The 18,439-nt window shown below is 45.6% G+C and overlaps 1 protein-coding gene across 11 annotated transcripts in view; it reads left to right on the top strand.

The window, feature by feature from the left end:
- Positions 1-10,286, top strand: part of EBF1 (EBF transcription factor 1) — a gene marked incomplete at its 3' end in the record, with an annotated part of 392,977 nt that extends 382,691 nt beyond the window's left edge. For 7 of the 11 annotated variants that reach the window (XM_082836741.1, XM_082836739.1, XM_082836746.1 and 4 more), the window contains 2 exons: positions 1,763-1,957; positions 10,255-10,286. In XM_082836741.1, coding sequence (XP_082692867.1) covers positions 1,763-1,957; positions 10,255-10,286 — 227 coding nt within the window. Of the gene's footprint in view, positions 1-1,762; positions 1,958-2,326; positions 2,395-10,254 lie in introns of those variants that run through there. The other 4 variants (XM_082836740.1, XM_082836737.1, XM_082836736.1 and 1 more) reach the window with 1 other exon arrangement.
- Positions 10,287-18,439: the final 8,153 nt, after the last annotated feature.

An 18,439-nucleotide genomic window follows, 5' to 3' on the forward strand; every position in this document is an offset into this window, starting at 1 on the left:
CCAGTGCAGGAGTTTTGCAATTTAAATGGGTGTTATTATTGAGCGTATTTTCACATTTACAAATCCTCAGAGATGTATAAAAATGCTGGTCTCATTAAAAGAAAAAGTACAGTTTAGAAAATGTCTGTTTGTGAAAATTCTGATGATGGCGGCTCTGTGTTCTGCTCCATAAAGCATCCAGTGCGTCTGGATTGTGTAGTGCTGAGGGCTGATTACGAGGGGTCATTTCCCCTACCCCCCACCACCCCGATGCCAATTGCTGCCTGTGACCGATTTGATAACCACTTCCCTACCTTTCCAAAGCCAGTAGGCCGAGGCGGAGGCCACCTAACTGGCGATTTGGACTCTGGTGTGCTCATGGGAAGGCACCTGTCCGATGGCAATCTGTTTGATTAGCAGGGTAGCCCAGTAGAAAGAGCACTGCATTTGGGTTTGGTTCCTGGCCTCACCTTCCAGCTATGGCCCTGGGGCAAGTCACTGGACTATTTTCTGAGTCTCAGCTCGCTGGGTTTGCTCAGGTGTCAAAAGGACGTAATAGGTCCCAATTTAAGCTTGCTTGGCCAATGACATAGATGAAAAAGATGTGAAGATTCTTGCAGGTGATAAAGCAATATATAAGGTTTATGACATAATGTGAAAAATAATACAGTGAAGGAGGAAGTGCCTAGAATTTGAACTAAGTGCCTGAAAATCATCAGGCAGGATTCATACTTTTTCCCAGGAGACGGAGGAAATGGAAGGTGAGTGTGTGATGGCACCAGTCCTGAGTGTAGAGGGCTTTCATGTGCTCAAAATCTGTCTCCTAAAGTGACCTGAGATTATTAGCAACTATCAAAAGATGAATGAAAGGCCGGGCAGAGAGGACTGTGGTTGGTGGAGAACGTGCATCGCCCAAACTCTTTCGTATCCCCCAAGCAGCTAGGTTTTCTCTCTCTCTGAACTGCCAAAGGTCTCCTATCGTTGCTAATTCACGTCCCCACCACTCCCAGACTGTGAGTATTTACATAAGGCTCCGATCCTGCTGCTTATTAGTTCACACTCATCTCTGTACAGCTCCGCGGGGGATAGAGAGAATTTGAAACTTTGACTTGTAGTCCTGCGTTATTCACACGTGTTGCACGTGGCAGACTGTTTACCCGCCTGGCTTCCGACCTACCTCTGTCTGTCTTGTGGAGCATGAAGATACAGTCGTATCCTTCAGGAAGCTGTAGCTCCAAGGGGAGACAGGCGACACACACACACCACCATCTGCCAGTGCCTTAAGCTGGAATCCTGGTGTTGCCTTCAACTCACTCTTCTTCCTCACACCTCTCCTCCCACTGGTGACCACACTCTCTCAGGTTGGCTTCCTCCTGTCTCTTGTATCCCCAGACCCTTTGCCAGAACCTTAGTTTAGGCCCTACCTGCAATGCTTCCCCTGACACCTCCTCCATGAAGCCTTCTTTGGTCTCCCTTCCCTGCCTCCCCAGAGTTGGCCATACTCACCTTTGAGGCTATCATGTGGTACTCTACCCCTTATAAGAGCGCTCTTGTTTCCTGGCTTGGGGTGCTCTAGCACGCTGCCTGGTACATAGTCGGCCTACAACAAAAGGAAACACATGCTGAGTACCAAATGATGAGAGCAGACAAGACCCTCAGAGTTCAGGGAAGGCTCCTTCTAGAAGGGCGGCCCGAGAAGGATGGGTGTCAGTGTCGGAGCTGAGATGCCTTGTGTCAGGACACCAGGAGAGGCACTGATTTCTCTTTTCCCATTGCCCCTTAGTCGTGCCATCCAGCCCCACCATGGCCTCCTCCACAAGCCTCCCCTCCAACTGCAGCAGCTCCTCCGGCATCTTCTCCTTCTCACCAGCCAACATGGTCTCAGCCGTGAAACAGAAGAGTGCTTTTGCGCCTGTGGTCAGACCCCAGACCTCCCCACCTCCCACCTGCACCAGCACCAACGGGAACAGCCTGCAAGGTAAGCCCCAGACCCCACCCGGGCCAACCAGACGCCCTGACTCACCTTCCCAGGGCCTGAAGCAGATGCGCCACTGTTGCGAGGGGATCGGCCTGGGGCCTGCCTGCTTCTGTCCACCCTCCTCTATTCTGTTCCTTTGTGTTCGCCCTCGTCGGCCCTGGTCCCTGACGCGCCCCCCCGCCCCCCACCGCCGCCCCCCCCCCCCCCCCCCGTCCCCGGCATCCCTCCTCTGCTGGAGTTGCCTGAGCAGTTCTCTTTCCAACTCCAGCAATTCTGCTCAGGCCTGGGATTTGCTTGAGAATACCGTTTCCACTTACTAATGCCATCGTTTCTCTTTCCTCTCTCATTCCCTGTGGTCGCCATAATCAGATCAGTCTTTTGTGGACTCTAGCAAGTTCTCCACTGCAGGGTCCCTCCCGGGACTGGCCTTCTCCTGAAGTAGGTTCCCTTCCTGTTGCCTGTGTCAGCATGCACATTTGGTGGGGCTGATAATGGGGAGGGGGTGAGTTGGCCAAGCCAGAGCCCTGAGGTTACAGCATCTTAGACCAAAGACCCAAGACTTACTACTGGGAACCAGAAACCCTGAAGTGCTACTAGAGGACTCTGGTTCATATCAAAACTGTTCGATTTCCTCCCCCTCATGGAATATGGAAAATAACAGAGTAACCAAATTTGAGGTGACCTTTCTATTCATTGAGAAGAAACCCAACCTTTTAAGACGGGTCCCACCATTTCTTACACTTTTCTTACTGGCACTGAGTTGTGGCGTTGACCCGCATGACCTCCCTCCTTCCCCACAGTGGGATCGTGTGAGCAGCACTCAGAGCCCCTACCTTAGAGATGAGAAAGCGAAAGGTCAGCGAGGTTATGGAGTGGCTTGACTTCCGACTTCCGACAGGGGTGGGTGGCAGAGGCTGGCTTCAAGCTCAGGCTCGGGAGTTCATCTCCTCCCTCCAGCTTCCAGGCACTTTACTGCTCAGAGCGGGTAAACGGGATGTATCCAGGATTCGTAAGGCAGCTGGCAGGGAAGTAAGATCAATAAAATCATCAGCTGCCATTCCTTGAGCACTGACCAGTGCTCAGCACTGAGCCCGCCTTATCCTATTTAATCCTCACAACTTCCTGATGAAACATGAGGACAATTATGATCTCCACTGTACAGAGGATAAAACTGAGGCATAAGGAGAGAAAACACCTGCCCATAGGCATAGCCAGAAACAGTGGGGATGAATATAAACCCTCAGGGTCTATGCCCTAACCCTTAGCCTACCCAGTGCCCCACGGAGCCTTCCTTCACAGCCGGCTTGCCCATCTTCACTGGTGGAGGTGAGTCATGGAGGTCGAGAGGGGTCAGGGGGGGCAGCCCTGTTTCTTACATCTCCATCTATTTATACTTTTATACACGTACTCTGTACAGGACACTTTACACTGATGTAAACTTACATCCATTCTCTTGAAGACCCTATGAGGTTGGTACTACTCCCGTTATATAGATGAGGAAATCAAGGCCCCGTTTGCGCAAGGTCACATATCTAGTAATGGTGGCGCCCAAACTGAACCCCATCTGTGTGCCTCCTGAGCCTGAGCTCCTGCTTCCTTTTCTGACTCCATAAGGGCTCAGCAAGGCACTCCTCGGAGACCTGCTGGCCAGTCTGCCCAGCACAGCCAAGGTCAGTGCCCCTGCCCCCTCCCTGAAATATACATACACTGCAAAGCCATCTTCTTAGAGGGAAAAGGAAGATAATCGGACTGTGGAACGACATTTCAGGCAACGTTCCTTGTGATAGGAAATGCCCGCCCCACAAAGGGGAGCCACCCATTCACGCAATCTCTTTTTCCGCTAAAAATAATGCTTTGGCATGCACAGTACACCTCCAGCTGGCAAACTGAGGCTATAGCGCTTAAGCGAACGTAACTTATAACGGGTTTAAGTAAGGATAAAACCCATGGAAAGCAGAAATCTACCATTCTTGAACTGCCAATCACAATGCTTGTTAAACAGACTTGACGTCAGGAAGAAGGTATAACGGGGTTTGCAATCCGCCGTGGAGGGCTGGCGCTTGAGGAGAAAAGGCCCACGGCCCTTGCAGGGTCACAGCTGTATCACTGGCCACCGGTGACTCAAGTGGGCAGCTGTTCTGTGAGGCCGAGTGTCTTTTCATGCCATGTGGGCCAAGGAGGGAGCAGGAAGGGACTGAAAGTAGGGACTCAGCTTGAGTTTTAGAACCTCCTGGATCTAGGGAACATCTGGTGGTGTGGGGGTGTGTGGGTGTGTACACTTAAGTAATGATGAAATGGCATCAAGACAGGGACACATAGAAAGTCTGTGCATTTGTCACCCCCAGGGCATCTCTAACCCATGTCTGCACAGATTCCGAAAGTACAGAGACTGCTCCCCGCTTCTGATCAGCGGCTGAGTCTCCGTCTCGTTTCTAATGCACAGCTCACAGCTGGGAGGGTTTAGGGTGTGACTCAGGGACACGCTTTGTGCTGGATTTGCTATTGTGGATGACGCTGCCCTTTCCTTCTAGTTGAGCACGTGTCCTGGGGATGCTTTCTGGTGGTTTTTGTGTTTCCAGTACTGTCATGTACCAAACGTCCCTAGTTTGGGGGAGGTGGCAGCAGAGGGGGAATGAGTCGAGAAATTAAAGTCACGTTAGCTGATACCACCTTGGAAGCTGTCCTCCCTCCTGCCCACTCCACTCTTCACCATCCACCCACCAGGCAGGGCCCACACACCTGGGATCACACGTCTGTCCTCTGCACGCTGTCCCTGCGGACACGGGTGAGATGCAGCACTGTTTTCAGGGAGCTCTTGCCTTGGAGTCTCCCCTGAGAAAAGTGACATTCTGACTGGAGGCTGCTAGACCCATAACTAAAGAATTACTTCATCTTCAGCTGTCTAAATTCCACTTCTATTAAAAAAAAAGAAAAGAAAGGATACAGGTGGGTTGTAGAATTGAGGGTGAGAATCTCTGAAGTGTTGCAGCCCTCCTCCTTTGCATTGTTACAGTAACACCTGCTTCATTTGGACCCACGTCGTTCAGAATTGTGATCATTAAGACAGGGCAGGTGACGAAGGAAGAGTTGGTTAAGCAAACTGACCACATAAACAAGATTAGAGGTGACACATTTAGGTTGTTTTAAGTGTTTTAAAGGTCTTTTTACCTCCAGCTATCACTCTTAATTGTCCATCGTTCTTTTTTTTTTTTCAAGCCAACTCCTTAGAGGCCCTTTTCGCTACCAGCCCTTTCTCAGCCTCCTCTGGTGACAGCACTCACGTTTATTCCCCAACAGATACGCACTGTGGTCTCACGTGATGGTGATGACAATGGTCACAGCCACTAACGTGGGAGGGAGGGCTTCTTCCCAGCCTGGCTTTTTCACTGTCTCATGTGTTCCTCCCAACCAGTCTTAGATATAGGCTGTCTATTGTCCCCATTGTACAGATGCAGAAACGGAGACAAAGCCAAGCTGGCTCATCCAGAGTTACGCAGCTAGCACACAGGGGGAGCTTGGGGTTAAATCCCAGGCCGACTGACTACTGTATCAGCCCTGTGCTAAATGAAATGGTCGTAGTCAAGCCACTGGGCTAGGACCATGTGGACCAGCAAATGCTGACCTCAAAAGCTTTTCCTGTGTTAGGGGAAACATGACACCAGGGGAAAGAAAGCAGATCTGTCTGGGAGAGGCTGGATGCCCAGCTGTGGAAGTTCAGAGGAGGGAAAGATTAGGGAGAGTTCAGAGCAGCCTAGTGGAGAAGGGTGCCTTTGAACTGGACCTTGGGTGAAGGTCAAGTAGGATCTGGGTCCAGGGAGATGGGGGAGGCAGAAGGATCAAGGATAACCTGAGCCAGAGGCACGTGTAGGGGGCTGTGCACCCTTCTGCAGCACAGGCACCAAGAAGCAGGGAGAAGCGTGAACAGGAAGTCCTTACCTGGGAGCCAGAAGTTCCATTCTTTACCGATACTTTAAAATTCACAGTTTCTACTGTGATTCCAGCTGGTTTTCTCTCCCAGGTAGCTAAAACCTTTGGCGATTTACGATTCGTCTGAGCAATTTTTTAGGACAAAGCAACTCTATCTCAGTACTTCCGGGGCCCCATAGATGTTCTGCTGAAAAAAAGGAAAAAGAAAATGTTATGGCCAAACAAACCCAGAAGCTGGTGTTTACTGCATCACTGTCTTGGAGTCACAATGCACGTATGTTTAACTAAAGGCTCTGAGACACCCCGCGGTTAAAGAAAACAAGAGTCTCCCATTCTGTTCTCTGCACTGCTTTGCCCACAGAACGCTTTTCCCAATGTTAACACCAGTGAACATCGCATGAAACACTTGGGAAATTCAGACATAGTTTGAATTTAAAGACAAAAACACAGAGAAATCTCCTTCCATTCTTATGTAGATAATGTCACTGATCAATCCTGATCTTAGAGTCCCCAAGTGTGTCTGTTTTCAGAGCCCAGAGACCTGAGTCACTTCGTACGCTCAGCTATCGTCCTGGAGACATCCTTTCCCTTCTCCTAAAGATGTGCCCCTAACAGCATGGATTCTCTGCAATTTCAGGCCTCAAAGGACTTCACTAATCAAGGGACAGGCAGCCCCAAGAATGCTGTCACCATGCCATTGGACCTGTCCCCAATGTGGGGAGTTGAAACCCCAACCATGTCCCAGACAGTCTCCGCAGCGAAGAATTAAAAACAAAAAGGCCAGAGCGATTTTACAAAAATTGTCCGCACACTGTGCCGCTTTCTTTCCCCACCTCCCTGAAGCGCAGGCTGGCTGGCCTCACCCAACTATCTGCAGCCTGGGAGCAAATCTCCTGGAATTGTCTTTCGCTCCACGCACATGTTCAGTTTGTGCAAGCTCTCCCCCCCATTCTGTTCCTGATTAGCTCCTCATTCTTTCTCACACATATGGTGGTTCAAGGAAGACCACATTCCACCCTCTCGCTCCAGACTCTCCCAGCTCGGCAAAACTTGCCGTTTTGTCTTTGTTCTTATCACACTGAAAAATGCACCGCCTCTCAAGCCAGTAGTTTTCTGCGCTTTGGTCAGGGCACGTGCTCACCCAGCAGCCAGGGGAATGGCAGAGCCTCCTCCGTCTTGTGATGTCTTTGGCACATGTTACTGAGACTGTCGTGTCCTCATGGAAATCTTCACAGGCCCTACTGGGCCAAGTGCGTGTGCCAGTGGCATTTCTGGAACATTCTAAGCCTGAAACACCCATCCCTCTCACCCACGTAAGTAATCTTGGGGATTACAGCACGGATACAAGAAAAAGAGCTTCTAACATTCCGGGAGCGTCCCTGTAGTCGTGCAATGAGGTTTCTTTATTAAACGGCCACTTTAGAGGTGCCTGAATGCAGAGGCCGCAAAGGGAGCTCCTTTCCCAAAATTTACTCATCAGTGAGGGTTCTGCGTCTGGACTTTAGGAAGTGACGGATGAGATTTAGGGAGCTGTAACCCCGATATTATGTGCAAAACTCTGGGTGTAAGCACCTCTGGGGCTTCTTCTGGAGAGAGGTTCCCTGGCTTTTGTTAGACCCCCAGAGGAATCTGAAGGCCAACGAAGCAAAGGTAGGAAACTGCGGGCAGACCACAGCCAGCCCTAGATACCCCCAGATATGTACGTTTGTTCATTTGGTTTTAATTTTAACTTTTTGCTAACACATACAGACTGGGCTATTTTATCTTTTAAAAAATCCACCTGCCCACCTTCTCTAGAAGTAATTGGAAAGCTGGGTGGCTGTGAGCAGGCATTCCCGCACGGCAGCACCGGGGCAGCGTTTAGAGTGCCACCCACCCTACAGACCTCAGTCCGCACGGAGGACACCTTGCTCACTCATGATCCCAGCCTGGGCTCTCTCAAGGTGCTGGAGGTTTTGACTCCTGTGTTCCAGACTAAGAAGCAGTCGTCTGTGGACTCGCAGCACATCACTTGGCTTTGCTTTATAGCTTTTAATGTGGCCCTAATAGAAGTTTAATCTAATTGATCTAACATACTATTCAGGTAGCAGAACACTGAGTAGCTCTTTTTTAAAAAAATTCTGGCCATCTAGAATTAAAAAAAAAAAAGTCCTGATGTTTTTAGGGCCCAGCTGATACATTCTGGCTGGGTCCACTGACGGTAATAGCAGGAAGTTGGTCAGTTTTCTACTTTGCTTTGTATCATATTGACGCTGCCTGATGTATGCTGCAGGAGACTGCCCTTTAATGCCAGGCACACACAGTAGATTTTGGCGGAAGGCATAAGGAGACACGCTTATTTTGCCAGAGGGTTAGAACTCCCACGGAAAGCCCCGCCTTTAGTAAAGGTGCCTGGACGCACCTCCAGCCTGGAGGAAAAGATCCTTAGGGAGGCAGGACCATGCTGAGCTGTCACGCCGCAAAGACCCTCTTGCTCCCGCTACCTCCCCCTTGCCTTTGGAGCTACAGCATCTTGAATTCTCAAGGCTTGGATTGAAATACCCAGCTCCCCATTTCAGTCAAATCCAGGGCTCACTTGAATCTTAAGGGCACTGCATCTCCAGTGGATCCCAAACCTTTGGGGGTTTAAGTTGGTCTGCATTTGGCAAGTGACACTTCCTGTTTCTAAGAAAAATGGCTTATGATGACTTACAAAAAAGACTCCAGGAGCTTTTGGACTGCGAAACGGCTCTTGCAAAACAACATGTGGATGATTTACGTGTAAATGCATCAGAAACATGTGGATTAAATTTCCTTGTGAATACAGATGGGTTTAAAAATTAACGGAAAAAGTGTTTGGCAAAATACTTTTTTTTAAAAAAATTGAATTGAAAATGCCAGGGCTGGGGTAGGGGAAGCAGAGGAACGTGGGGCGCACGGGGCTCACAGCCTCACCTGGCCTTCCGACGTCTACTGCAGGATCTGTGGTAGTTGGGGCTCGCTTACCAACAAAGGCACATTCTCGCAGACGTGAGAGTTGGGAAGTTTACAGGGTCACTTCCTAGATGCAGTCACCACTGACAAGGACATTCATTTAAATTTAGAATTGCCAACAAAAAGAAAGCAATGACTTCCTCTCTCTGCCTGACAGGATGTTAAGCCATCATTGGGAGCCAAAGATGGCTGCCTCTTGCTTCTAATGTAAGCATCGCTCTCATCTCCACATACTTCAGAGTTGCCATCCGGAACGCTGCACTCATCCCTTTATTCCTCATACCCATCCTGTGAAGCGTTCCGTATCGGATGGTACCTAGTTCGTATGAGAAAACACAAGCCCGGAGAAATTAAGCAGTTCGCACCGGTCACACAGCTAATTTAGTGGCAGAAGTTAAAAATAACAGCAGCCCACCTCTATTAACTAGGAGCTGATCCGGGCTAAGCACTTCGCACTGGTTGTTTCATTTAAATCTCCAACAACCCTAACAATATCACGGCCCTTGCAAATACTGATACGCTGCATTTCTAGCTGAGGAGGCAGAGAGGTGCAAGGAGACAAGCAACTAGCTTGGGGGGTGGGGGGACATACCCAGCAGGCAGAAAAGCCAGGGGTGGAACGCTGTCAGATTCCATGCTTTTCTAAATACAGCTGTGTGTGGGTTCCTAACACGGCTTTGCAAGAGTTTTGATTATCCCATACAGCCTTCCCTTTGCCTAGGATCTCTCTTTAGCTTCCCTAGGCTACAGTTTTCTAGGGACATGGTCAGACCATTCCAGAAACCCTGAGTGAAGCAGTGGCACAGAAGACATTCTGCGTCCGCATCCTCCAGCGAACAATGCCTTCTGGAGCCAGTATACCCTTCTCCCAGGCCTGAGGACCTAAATGGAGTCACTCAGATCACTGCTCTGAGCCTCCGTCCTCATGCTCACACAGAGCACAGGCAGAGCCACGGGTTGTGGCAGAAACTACTGGCTGTTACAATGGACCAGCTTTTTATCGTATATTTTGGAAGCGAAGGGGAGGGGAAAGAAAAGAGTGACAAACTGAAAATTCTCACTATTTTGCAAGCGTTGGGCTGCAACTTTCCCAGCAGCATGCAAACTATGTGACTTTCCAGTTACGTTTTAAAATTGAAATCAGATTGGGAGGGACGCTTGGGATCTTCTTTTCTGTTAAAGACACATACACATGCTGACATACTATCATTCTTAATAAAGTACATGTACATTTTATAAGAAAAACTCCTTCCAGGGAAGATGAGAAAGCACATGTGTGGCTAATATTCAACCAACATAGTGGCGTGTGGGTGTTTTTTTCCATCTTTTTTTTTTTCCCCTCTTTCAGTGAGAAGTTTGGATGCAAAACCATTTACTCTTGTCTTCTCTTTTCACAGCGATATCTGGCATGATCGTTCCTCCCATGTGAAAGAATTGCCTTGAAGAATTTTATTAATGAAGAGGTTGGATTCTGCTACAGAAAGTAATCTGATACAAGTCCCAGAGTGGAACTTTTAACTCAGGCCTTTTTAAGAGGAATCACAATAACTGCAGATTTTTAAACAAACAATATCACCGACCTTGCAAATACTGAAATTGGAAGGGATCTGCTAATGCAGGGTGTTGGTTACAGTTGTACCTCCCAAGTCCTTGGGGGGATATATTTATTCTGTGTTGATAAAAGCAAATCCTCTTTTTCTTTCTTTCTCTCTCTTTTTTTTTTTAAAGCTTAACTCGGCAATCATTTGTCTTTTATAAACCATAAAGCTGTATACAAGGGACACTATAAATAAGACTCCATGTTTTAATTTATGATGTTTTTAAAGCTGTGTAAAAGGAGAATGAAATGGTGATATTTACAAAAAAGTTTAAAAAGAAAAAAAAAAGCTTGTATGGGACAGAATAGGAATGCCAGTTAGATTTTTTTTAGAAAACTAAGGGTCGGCTTTTGCGCCTTAAAGCATATCAAGTGGTAGTTACTCGGACAGTGCATTTCCGATATCTAACTTAACATGCCACCCCTTAGCAGTGCAAGCTTATTTCTCTCTCTTGTATTGTTGTCTTAAGTAACTGTATAAATAAATGCAGCCTGGAAAGTTAAAAAGTGATGTAAGTGATCACATTTTCCCCTTCTACTCAAAAATCCAGTGCCTCTAGACAGATCTTAAAACTGCATATTTAAACCTGACAGCACTCTCTCTCTCTTGCTTATGTCAACTTCTTCGGAAGCCGATGGCCTCTCGAGAGCTTGGTGGCACACGTGCTGTGTGAGAATCTCCTTTGAGACTTCATGGAACAGGGTCAGGCACAGAATTCCACATTATGCCCTCCAGTTATCAACCCAAAATCCCACTTACACTCCACCATTTACATGGTTAAAGTTTACTCATCCTAAATGCTGACTTCATACCAATCCTTCAAAAGCTGACAAAAGCAACATGGCAGGTATTTCAGATTTCCCATCCGAGATAGCGCCTCTATCAGTCGACCCTTACCATTTGTAACATAGTAGATTGAAACGACAGGTTAAGTGCTTTGGAATTAAGAATAAAAGGAAACTGGGAGAAAGGAGAAGAAGGTTGAGATCTCCAAAACATGGTTTTCTGTTTGATGGGAATTTTTGCTCTCATTATCTGGGAAGTGTTCTTAAAAATAGGAATTAATAGCAAAGATGCAGCAAAGCTCTGAGGATGCATTTGCCTGATACTTTTTTCTTTGCTGTTGTGTTTTGTATGTAGTTATAAATACTGTAGATTTTTTGTGATTTTTTGCCAAAGTTGTTGTTCTATTTATACATTTTAATGTCTTAAGACAGTTTTTCAATATCACAAAAAAAGATTTTACTGCATATTTTGCAAAGAAAAAAAGCTCACTACCTTTAGCTTGCACATACTTGCAAAGTTAATTAAAAGGCTTTTTGTTTTAAAGGGGATTTTGTAAGATATCCGTATAAATAATGTATTTATCTTTGGAATTTGTACATTGCTTTCCCCTTCCTCCTTTTCCTCCAACTCCCAGTTTATTTTATTGTGTATGTTTGCTATGTGAAAAGTGCGTATTTGTTTGGCCACCTATAGTTATATTAGCTATTTCAATGTGATTTTTAAACATTTCATTTATAGTTATTTTTAGTATTGTTTTAAACCATGCTTCATTTTTTTAATTTTCACCCAAAAGCCATTGTCTATTTTTGTATTATTTGTAAGTTAAGAAGTTTTTTCCAATATATGGCAAAAAATAGTAGCATATTATTCTTGTAGCATTTAGTTCTGTAGATTAAAAAAAATGTATCCTTTGCTTTGGAAGCTTACAGAAAAAAACCCTAATGCTGTTTTACTCTATTAATATGCATGGAACCTCTCCCTTTGGAGTGACGCATTTTGTGCATTAAATTCCGGGGAGAAACTTCATAGAAATCAATGAACATACTTTCTTTCCTAAGTCTGCTTGTATATTTCCTCTGTCTTTCACATAAATATAAACCAGCAGATTGGATGCCTTAACAATGCAAATCATATTCATTTCACTTGTACATTGTAACTGTGCACCAGAACTGTCAGTCATCACTAACATTCTAAGAAAAAAGAAAAAGAAAAAAAAGAAAAAAAAAAAAAACAAAGAAATCGAAAAGCACAAAAGAACTGTTTTGTTACCTTAAGACAATGTAACTTTTTCTAGTAGAGCAAGAAATTTACAACAATGCTGCAACTGTGCATGCCCCCATATGGATTTTGCAATGGTTTTCACTAGACTGTCAGAGTGCGATTTTTATGGGTTGGGGAGGGTGGGGGAGGGGTGTTGCGGGAGGGAAGGGAGGGGAGCAAAGCTGATTTTTCTTGGTGAGAAATAATAATAATGATTAATAATAATAATAAAACTGGAAAATGTAAGCAAAGTGGACGCGTTGCTTCTCGGTACTCAGAAAGGTTGTCTGAATTCGTGTGCTAAGCGCTGGCCTGAAGATGTGTACAATTTAAAGCCATATTTTGTCTGGTGAGCCCCTTAACTGTTTGTGAAGGACCCGGGTCAGCCTGTGAGGTGTCGGGCTCAGACCTTGACAACAAACGCCACCCACTGTCAGCCATGTGTAGTGGTTAGAAGTTTTCTTGAAAGTCCAAAGAGCCTTTAAAATGTGTATAATTTGTGTTTTGTTGCCTCTATTGATACTGATTAGATGAAAAGACGTTCTGGCCCTCTGACCCTCTCTCTTCTACACAGAACTTTTTACAAGTAAACGATGTTACCCTAAATACAGAATATGGCTTTAAGAAGAAAATGAAATAGCGAATTCAATTAAGATTTCAGTTGGGGGCGGGGGGTGGGGGGGGTGGGGGGGGGTGGTGGAATACAGCTTCTGGATGACTGGATTGCAGAACATGCCCTGGCCTCACATTGTACTAGGATGCAGCTTAATGAAGTCATCTCTAAATCTAACCTTTCACCTTCTTATCAAACTTTTGGAATAGACACACACTGTACAGTTCAATTGTTAGAGAACCTAACTACTGTAGAGATTGTTATAATTTTTTTTTTTTTGCAAACATTCAAGCTGTAAAAACTTTTCAACTTTCACAATATTTAATTAAAGTTACTTCCTGTCTGTGATGGCAGCTCCTAGTTGTGTATTCATTTCTCTATTTCAGGTGAGTCCGAGTCCAACATAATGTAAAAGGTCTGTGTTTGCAATTACTCAGGACAGTGCTGACACCCAGAGAAAAGCAGCAAGAGTAGTCTGGGGACACCCACTTTCCCTCTTTGTCAATCCTTGGGGATTTGCTAATCTGGGATGCAAATTGAACACACACAGCGTACTGCTGCCCTCTGCTGGCAGCAGGTGGACGCGCAGTGCCCATACTGGCCCAAGGAGAGGCCAAGAGCCCCAAGGATTACACTAGGCAAGCAATGACATCCCCCGGAAGTGACTGAATTATGATTCCAGGATCTGGCCACTCTGGAAAGCCATCCTCCGTGCTGCAAGTCTGAACCAAGCTCTTCACATACATCTGCTAATTAATCCCAGCGAGACTTCTGGTCAATTAATTATGTGCCCTGGCTCATTGATGAGGAGGCATGTGTGAACACAGAAACTTCTATGATCTATAGTTTTAAATCCCATGTGGATATGACACTTTTCCTGTTGGATAAAACCAAATTTATCTGGTGTCGGGCTTCCCTGGTGGGGTGTCGGGCTTCCCTGGTGGCGCAGTGGTTGAGAGTCCGCCTGCCGACGCAGGGGACACGGGTTTCTGCCCCAGTCCGGGAGGATCCCACATGCCGCGGAGCGGCTGGGCCCGTGAGCCATGGCCGCTGAGCCTGCGCGTCCGGAGCCTGTGCTCCGCAACGGGAGAGGCCACAGCAGTGAGAGGCCCGCGTACCGCAAAAAAAAAAAAAAAAAAAATTTATCTGGAGTCAAACATTCTACAAACACCCAATAGGTCCCTGCTCCTGTAAAACGATTTCACTTTAAGTTCCATCATCATCATAAGGCTTTCCAATTGCACATTCAACGCTTTCCCTACTTTTGCAATTACTGGACAGAATAAGGTTAATGATGCTTGTAAAATGCCTTGAAAACTCAGCAAATAGGCCATGGACCAACAGAAACTTGATGACCAGAGCTAATAGGTCGTCCTACAACCACCATCACGATCATTTGAAAGTGTGCATTGCTGATACACTTTTGCTCTGGATAGAGCCCAATCTGAGGTAATGAAAGACGGTAATGAATAAGTTAATAAGTAGAGAAGCTACTATCTTCTTCTTTAAAAGAAATCTATGTTGATTAATTTGGTCATACAATATACATTTTTGGAATTCTGTATCAGGTGCAGGTCTCCGTATTAGATGCAGAAGATCAAAAAAAGAATGAACAAGAGGCCCCTGCCCTCAGGACACTCATAATCTCAGACAAGAGAAATCTATACTCAAAGCAGTTTAGAATGTTTAGGGCAAAACAGTCATGTCATAATGCTCCACAGAATAAAACAGACATCCACACGTCTACACACTGGTTTCTACTTTCCTTAAGGCCTATTTCCTGGAAGCATCCATTCATTCATGTAGACCTTGAGGGTTTATTGTACATCTGGCACCAGGTGAGGCCTGGTGGATTCTATAACAAGCACTGCAACACCGATCCTCCCCTCACGGATCTTACAGTTGAGCGAGGCAAGGAGACATTAAGCCACTGTACAAGTCTAAACTAACAAACCGATGATGCCAATGAAGAAGAAGTCTAGAATGCTCTGAAAGTATATTACAGTGGGATCTGATTTAACCTGTAGGTTGGGGAAGGTTTCCAGAGAAAGTGACACCTAAGATGATACGTGAAGGATGAGGTAAGCAGGTGGGGTGGGCACCTTAAGCAGAGGGAATGAGGGCAGATGTAAGGAGCTGGGCTCTGGGCGTGCATATGGCCCATTCAGGAACAGGAAGACTGTGTCTGTAGAGTATGCGAATGTGCAGGATGGCACCGTGGAGCTTGGGAAGTTCAATTCAGAACACATACTGAGGACCTACTATGTGCTTGGCACTGCGCTAGATGCTAGGATGCACTAGACAAACCAGTCATAGGTCCAGCCTGTAGGGCCTCAAGCATAGCTCATAAACTCAATGCACCGTATTTGTCCACAGGGACCATGCTGGTAAACCATGAAGTGGGTGAGCTGGGGTAAGAACAGACAAGGAACACCTCGCTTTTGCTCCAGGCACTTGTTCCCACATGGGAATGTGGCGCCAGTGACGCCCATCTTTCATTTTTCAAGAATGCCAGATATATTATTGAATTTTTTTTTTTTTTTTTTGCTGTGAAATTCTCATTTTTTAAATGTTGTCATCTAATCCAAAAATGGTGCTTTCAAAACACTGCATTGGGCAAAAAAAGAAAGTCCACGAGCCTCTAAGAATGTCAGTTTGGGACTTCTGGCCAAAAGACAAGTTACTAAAGGAGATGTTTACCCAGCTTGACTTGAGGGTCCTACTGCTAAGTCCTAGAACTAGGTCCAGGAAGGCTGTAAAGAAGGGCCGGCCTGAGGGGTGCAAACAGACGCTCTCCAGGCAGGTAAGGGAAAGCAGGGCATAGAAGGCCATGCTCAATGCCTCTGGAGCTGGCTGTAGGAGAAAATCAACATTAAATTAATCAAAAGGAATAGTAATCTGGGGAAATGGAATATATAATTGTGAGAAAACTCTATATCCTACAGTAGCCATGTCAATGTTAACTATACAGATCACTTTTTTGAAAAATCTCCTTTTGCCTTGCCAAAACGCCCTCGTCAAAAAGTTCATTTTTAAATAGACGTCCAGAGAAGTAAACTCTTTCTGGCACACCATGCTCATGGCCATGCCTGTCCTAGCAGGCTCCAAATCACTCACGTTCTCAAGAACGTTGCTCCTGAATTATCCTCCTCTCCCTCCAACATCTCCATTTCTTCTTCCTCAATATTGCTATCTAATCAGTCCACACATATTATCTCATCTTAGGGAAGAAGAAAAAACTCTTTGACCTCACTTTGCTCTCAGTCTGCCCATCATCCTTCTGCTCCGTTTTATAGCAAGTCCTCTCTAAAGAGGTGTCTGTGTCTTTCTCTTCTTCTTCATCTCTATTCTCTTATTATCCATATTACAATAGATGCTTGCTGCAATGATGAGTAGTGGGGAGTCTTAAACACTGTAAACAATGGATCGAACACATATTTTACAAGTATCCTTGTAGCTACCTAGAGAATGAATTGGAGAGAGGCAGAGGGGAAAGAGAGAAAAATTAGGAGGCCATTACCATGGGCAAGGCAAAAATGCATAGCTTGGACCATAAGAATGGAAAGAAGGAGAATAGATAGGATTAGACACATTTAGTATCGTGATTATAGTCAACAATACTGTATTGCATACTTCAAAGTTGCTAAGAGACTAGGTCTTAAATGTTCTCACCACAAAATGAAATAATTATGTGATGAGATGGAGGTGTTAGCTAGTGCTATGCTGGCAATCATATTGCAATTAACATGGTGTATACCTTAAACTTATGCCATGGTAAACGTCAAGTACATCCCAATAAAAAAATGTTTAGTGGATAGAACCACTAGGATTTGGTGACTGATGCAATGTGGGGATCGAAGGAGAGGAAAAAGTCAAGATAAAACTCAGTTTTCTGACTGAGGCAACCGCTATTAAAGAAATGGTCGATTTCTCTATTTGGGCTGTTTCCCTGCTATTGAGCTACAGAGCTTGACGGTGAAATCCCTTCCTACTGTTCCCTTTGCTTTCCTTCCCTCTTCCAAGTATGATCCTCTTCTCCAGAGGCTTCTATATTTACATTAGGAATGAAATTCAGTTTCCGGAACTGGAAATATTTTGCTACTTTTTTTTTTAACTCAAGCATCAAGCAGTTTTCTCTCTTCTCTCTGGAGAGTTATGCTACAGTGGGACTGATTTTTATCTACTTGGCGTACTTTTTTCCCACTGATTGTAGAATTTCCACATTCTATATTAAGAAGGAACGTTCCGAGCCCTGGAATGAACCACAGGCCTGAGAGCTGACCTTCTGCAGGAAATATCTTGCACAGGGAATTATGCTATAAGGAGAATCCAGTACTCCACAAAAGAGTCAACAGAAAGGAGGGAGTCCCACGAAGTTGATTCATTCAATAACATAGATCTGGGTGGGATTCTGCCAGGAAAGTCACAGCCATAAAATGAGGGAGAGCAAGGAGAAATGAATTAGAACCAATAGCCATGCCTTCTCTCACACATTTGCCTATTCAGTATATTCTTACCACGGACCTTCTCTGTGTCAAGCACTGTGCTAAGGGCTGGGGTTTGACTGTATGTTAAATAGACCCATTTCCTTCCCCCATTACTACCTAAGGAGGATTCTTTGATATGAATCGAAGAATCACAGGAACATCATTTCATACTGTGATAAATGCTGCTGTAACCCTAATATATCTGAGCAAGCATGTGGCTCTATCTCTGCACACATTCAAGCCTACTTCAACACCCACCTTTAATTAAAAAGAAATGGATTCCTTGTTCAAATCCCTTAAAGGCCAGTAAAAAGCACCTAAATGTAAAGTCCACAGCAATACCTACGAAAATTCTCTTTCTTCTACCATCCTTTTCCCTACTCCTCACCTTACTCAGACGCTATTGTTCTCAATCCATCTGACAAAAGCCTATTCTGAGTTTGCATGATTTTTCTTTTTACCTCCTCACTTTCCCCGTGTCTCTCAATGCATTATTTTCTTTCTCTCATTGCATTAAGTCTTTCTTCCAGCAAGAAAATCTTTCTCCTTTAGCAGAGCTGGGGAAAGGGGAGATATTGGACTGGCCAAGCATGATTTCCTTTGGCAAGCTGGGGAGAGGGGAAAGTCTGTAAACACTTCCTTGTTAATAATGTTTGACGTGTTGTACTTTCAGGGGCAAGGATAGGGAGCCATGAGCACATAGAGAGAGAGTCACGGATGTGCTCCTGTTTGAGCGAAGACCTGAAGGAGCAGAAGTCAGTAGGGCCAAGCTGGGGGTGGCACAGACAGCATTCCAGACACAAGCAGGCCACCCGGAGGGCAGGGCTGGTGCCATTCG

The sequence above is a fragment of the Leucopleurus acutus genome (assembly GCF_964270905.1).
Source record: "Leucopleurus acutus genome assembly, chromosome: 3".
NCBI classification, from domain to species: Eukaryota; Metazoa; Chordata; class Mammalia; order Artiodactyla; family Delphinidae; genus Leucopleurus; species Leucopleurus acutus.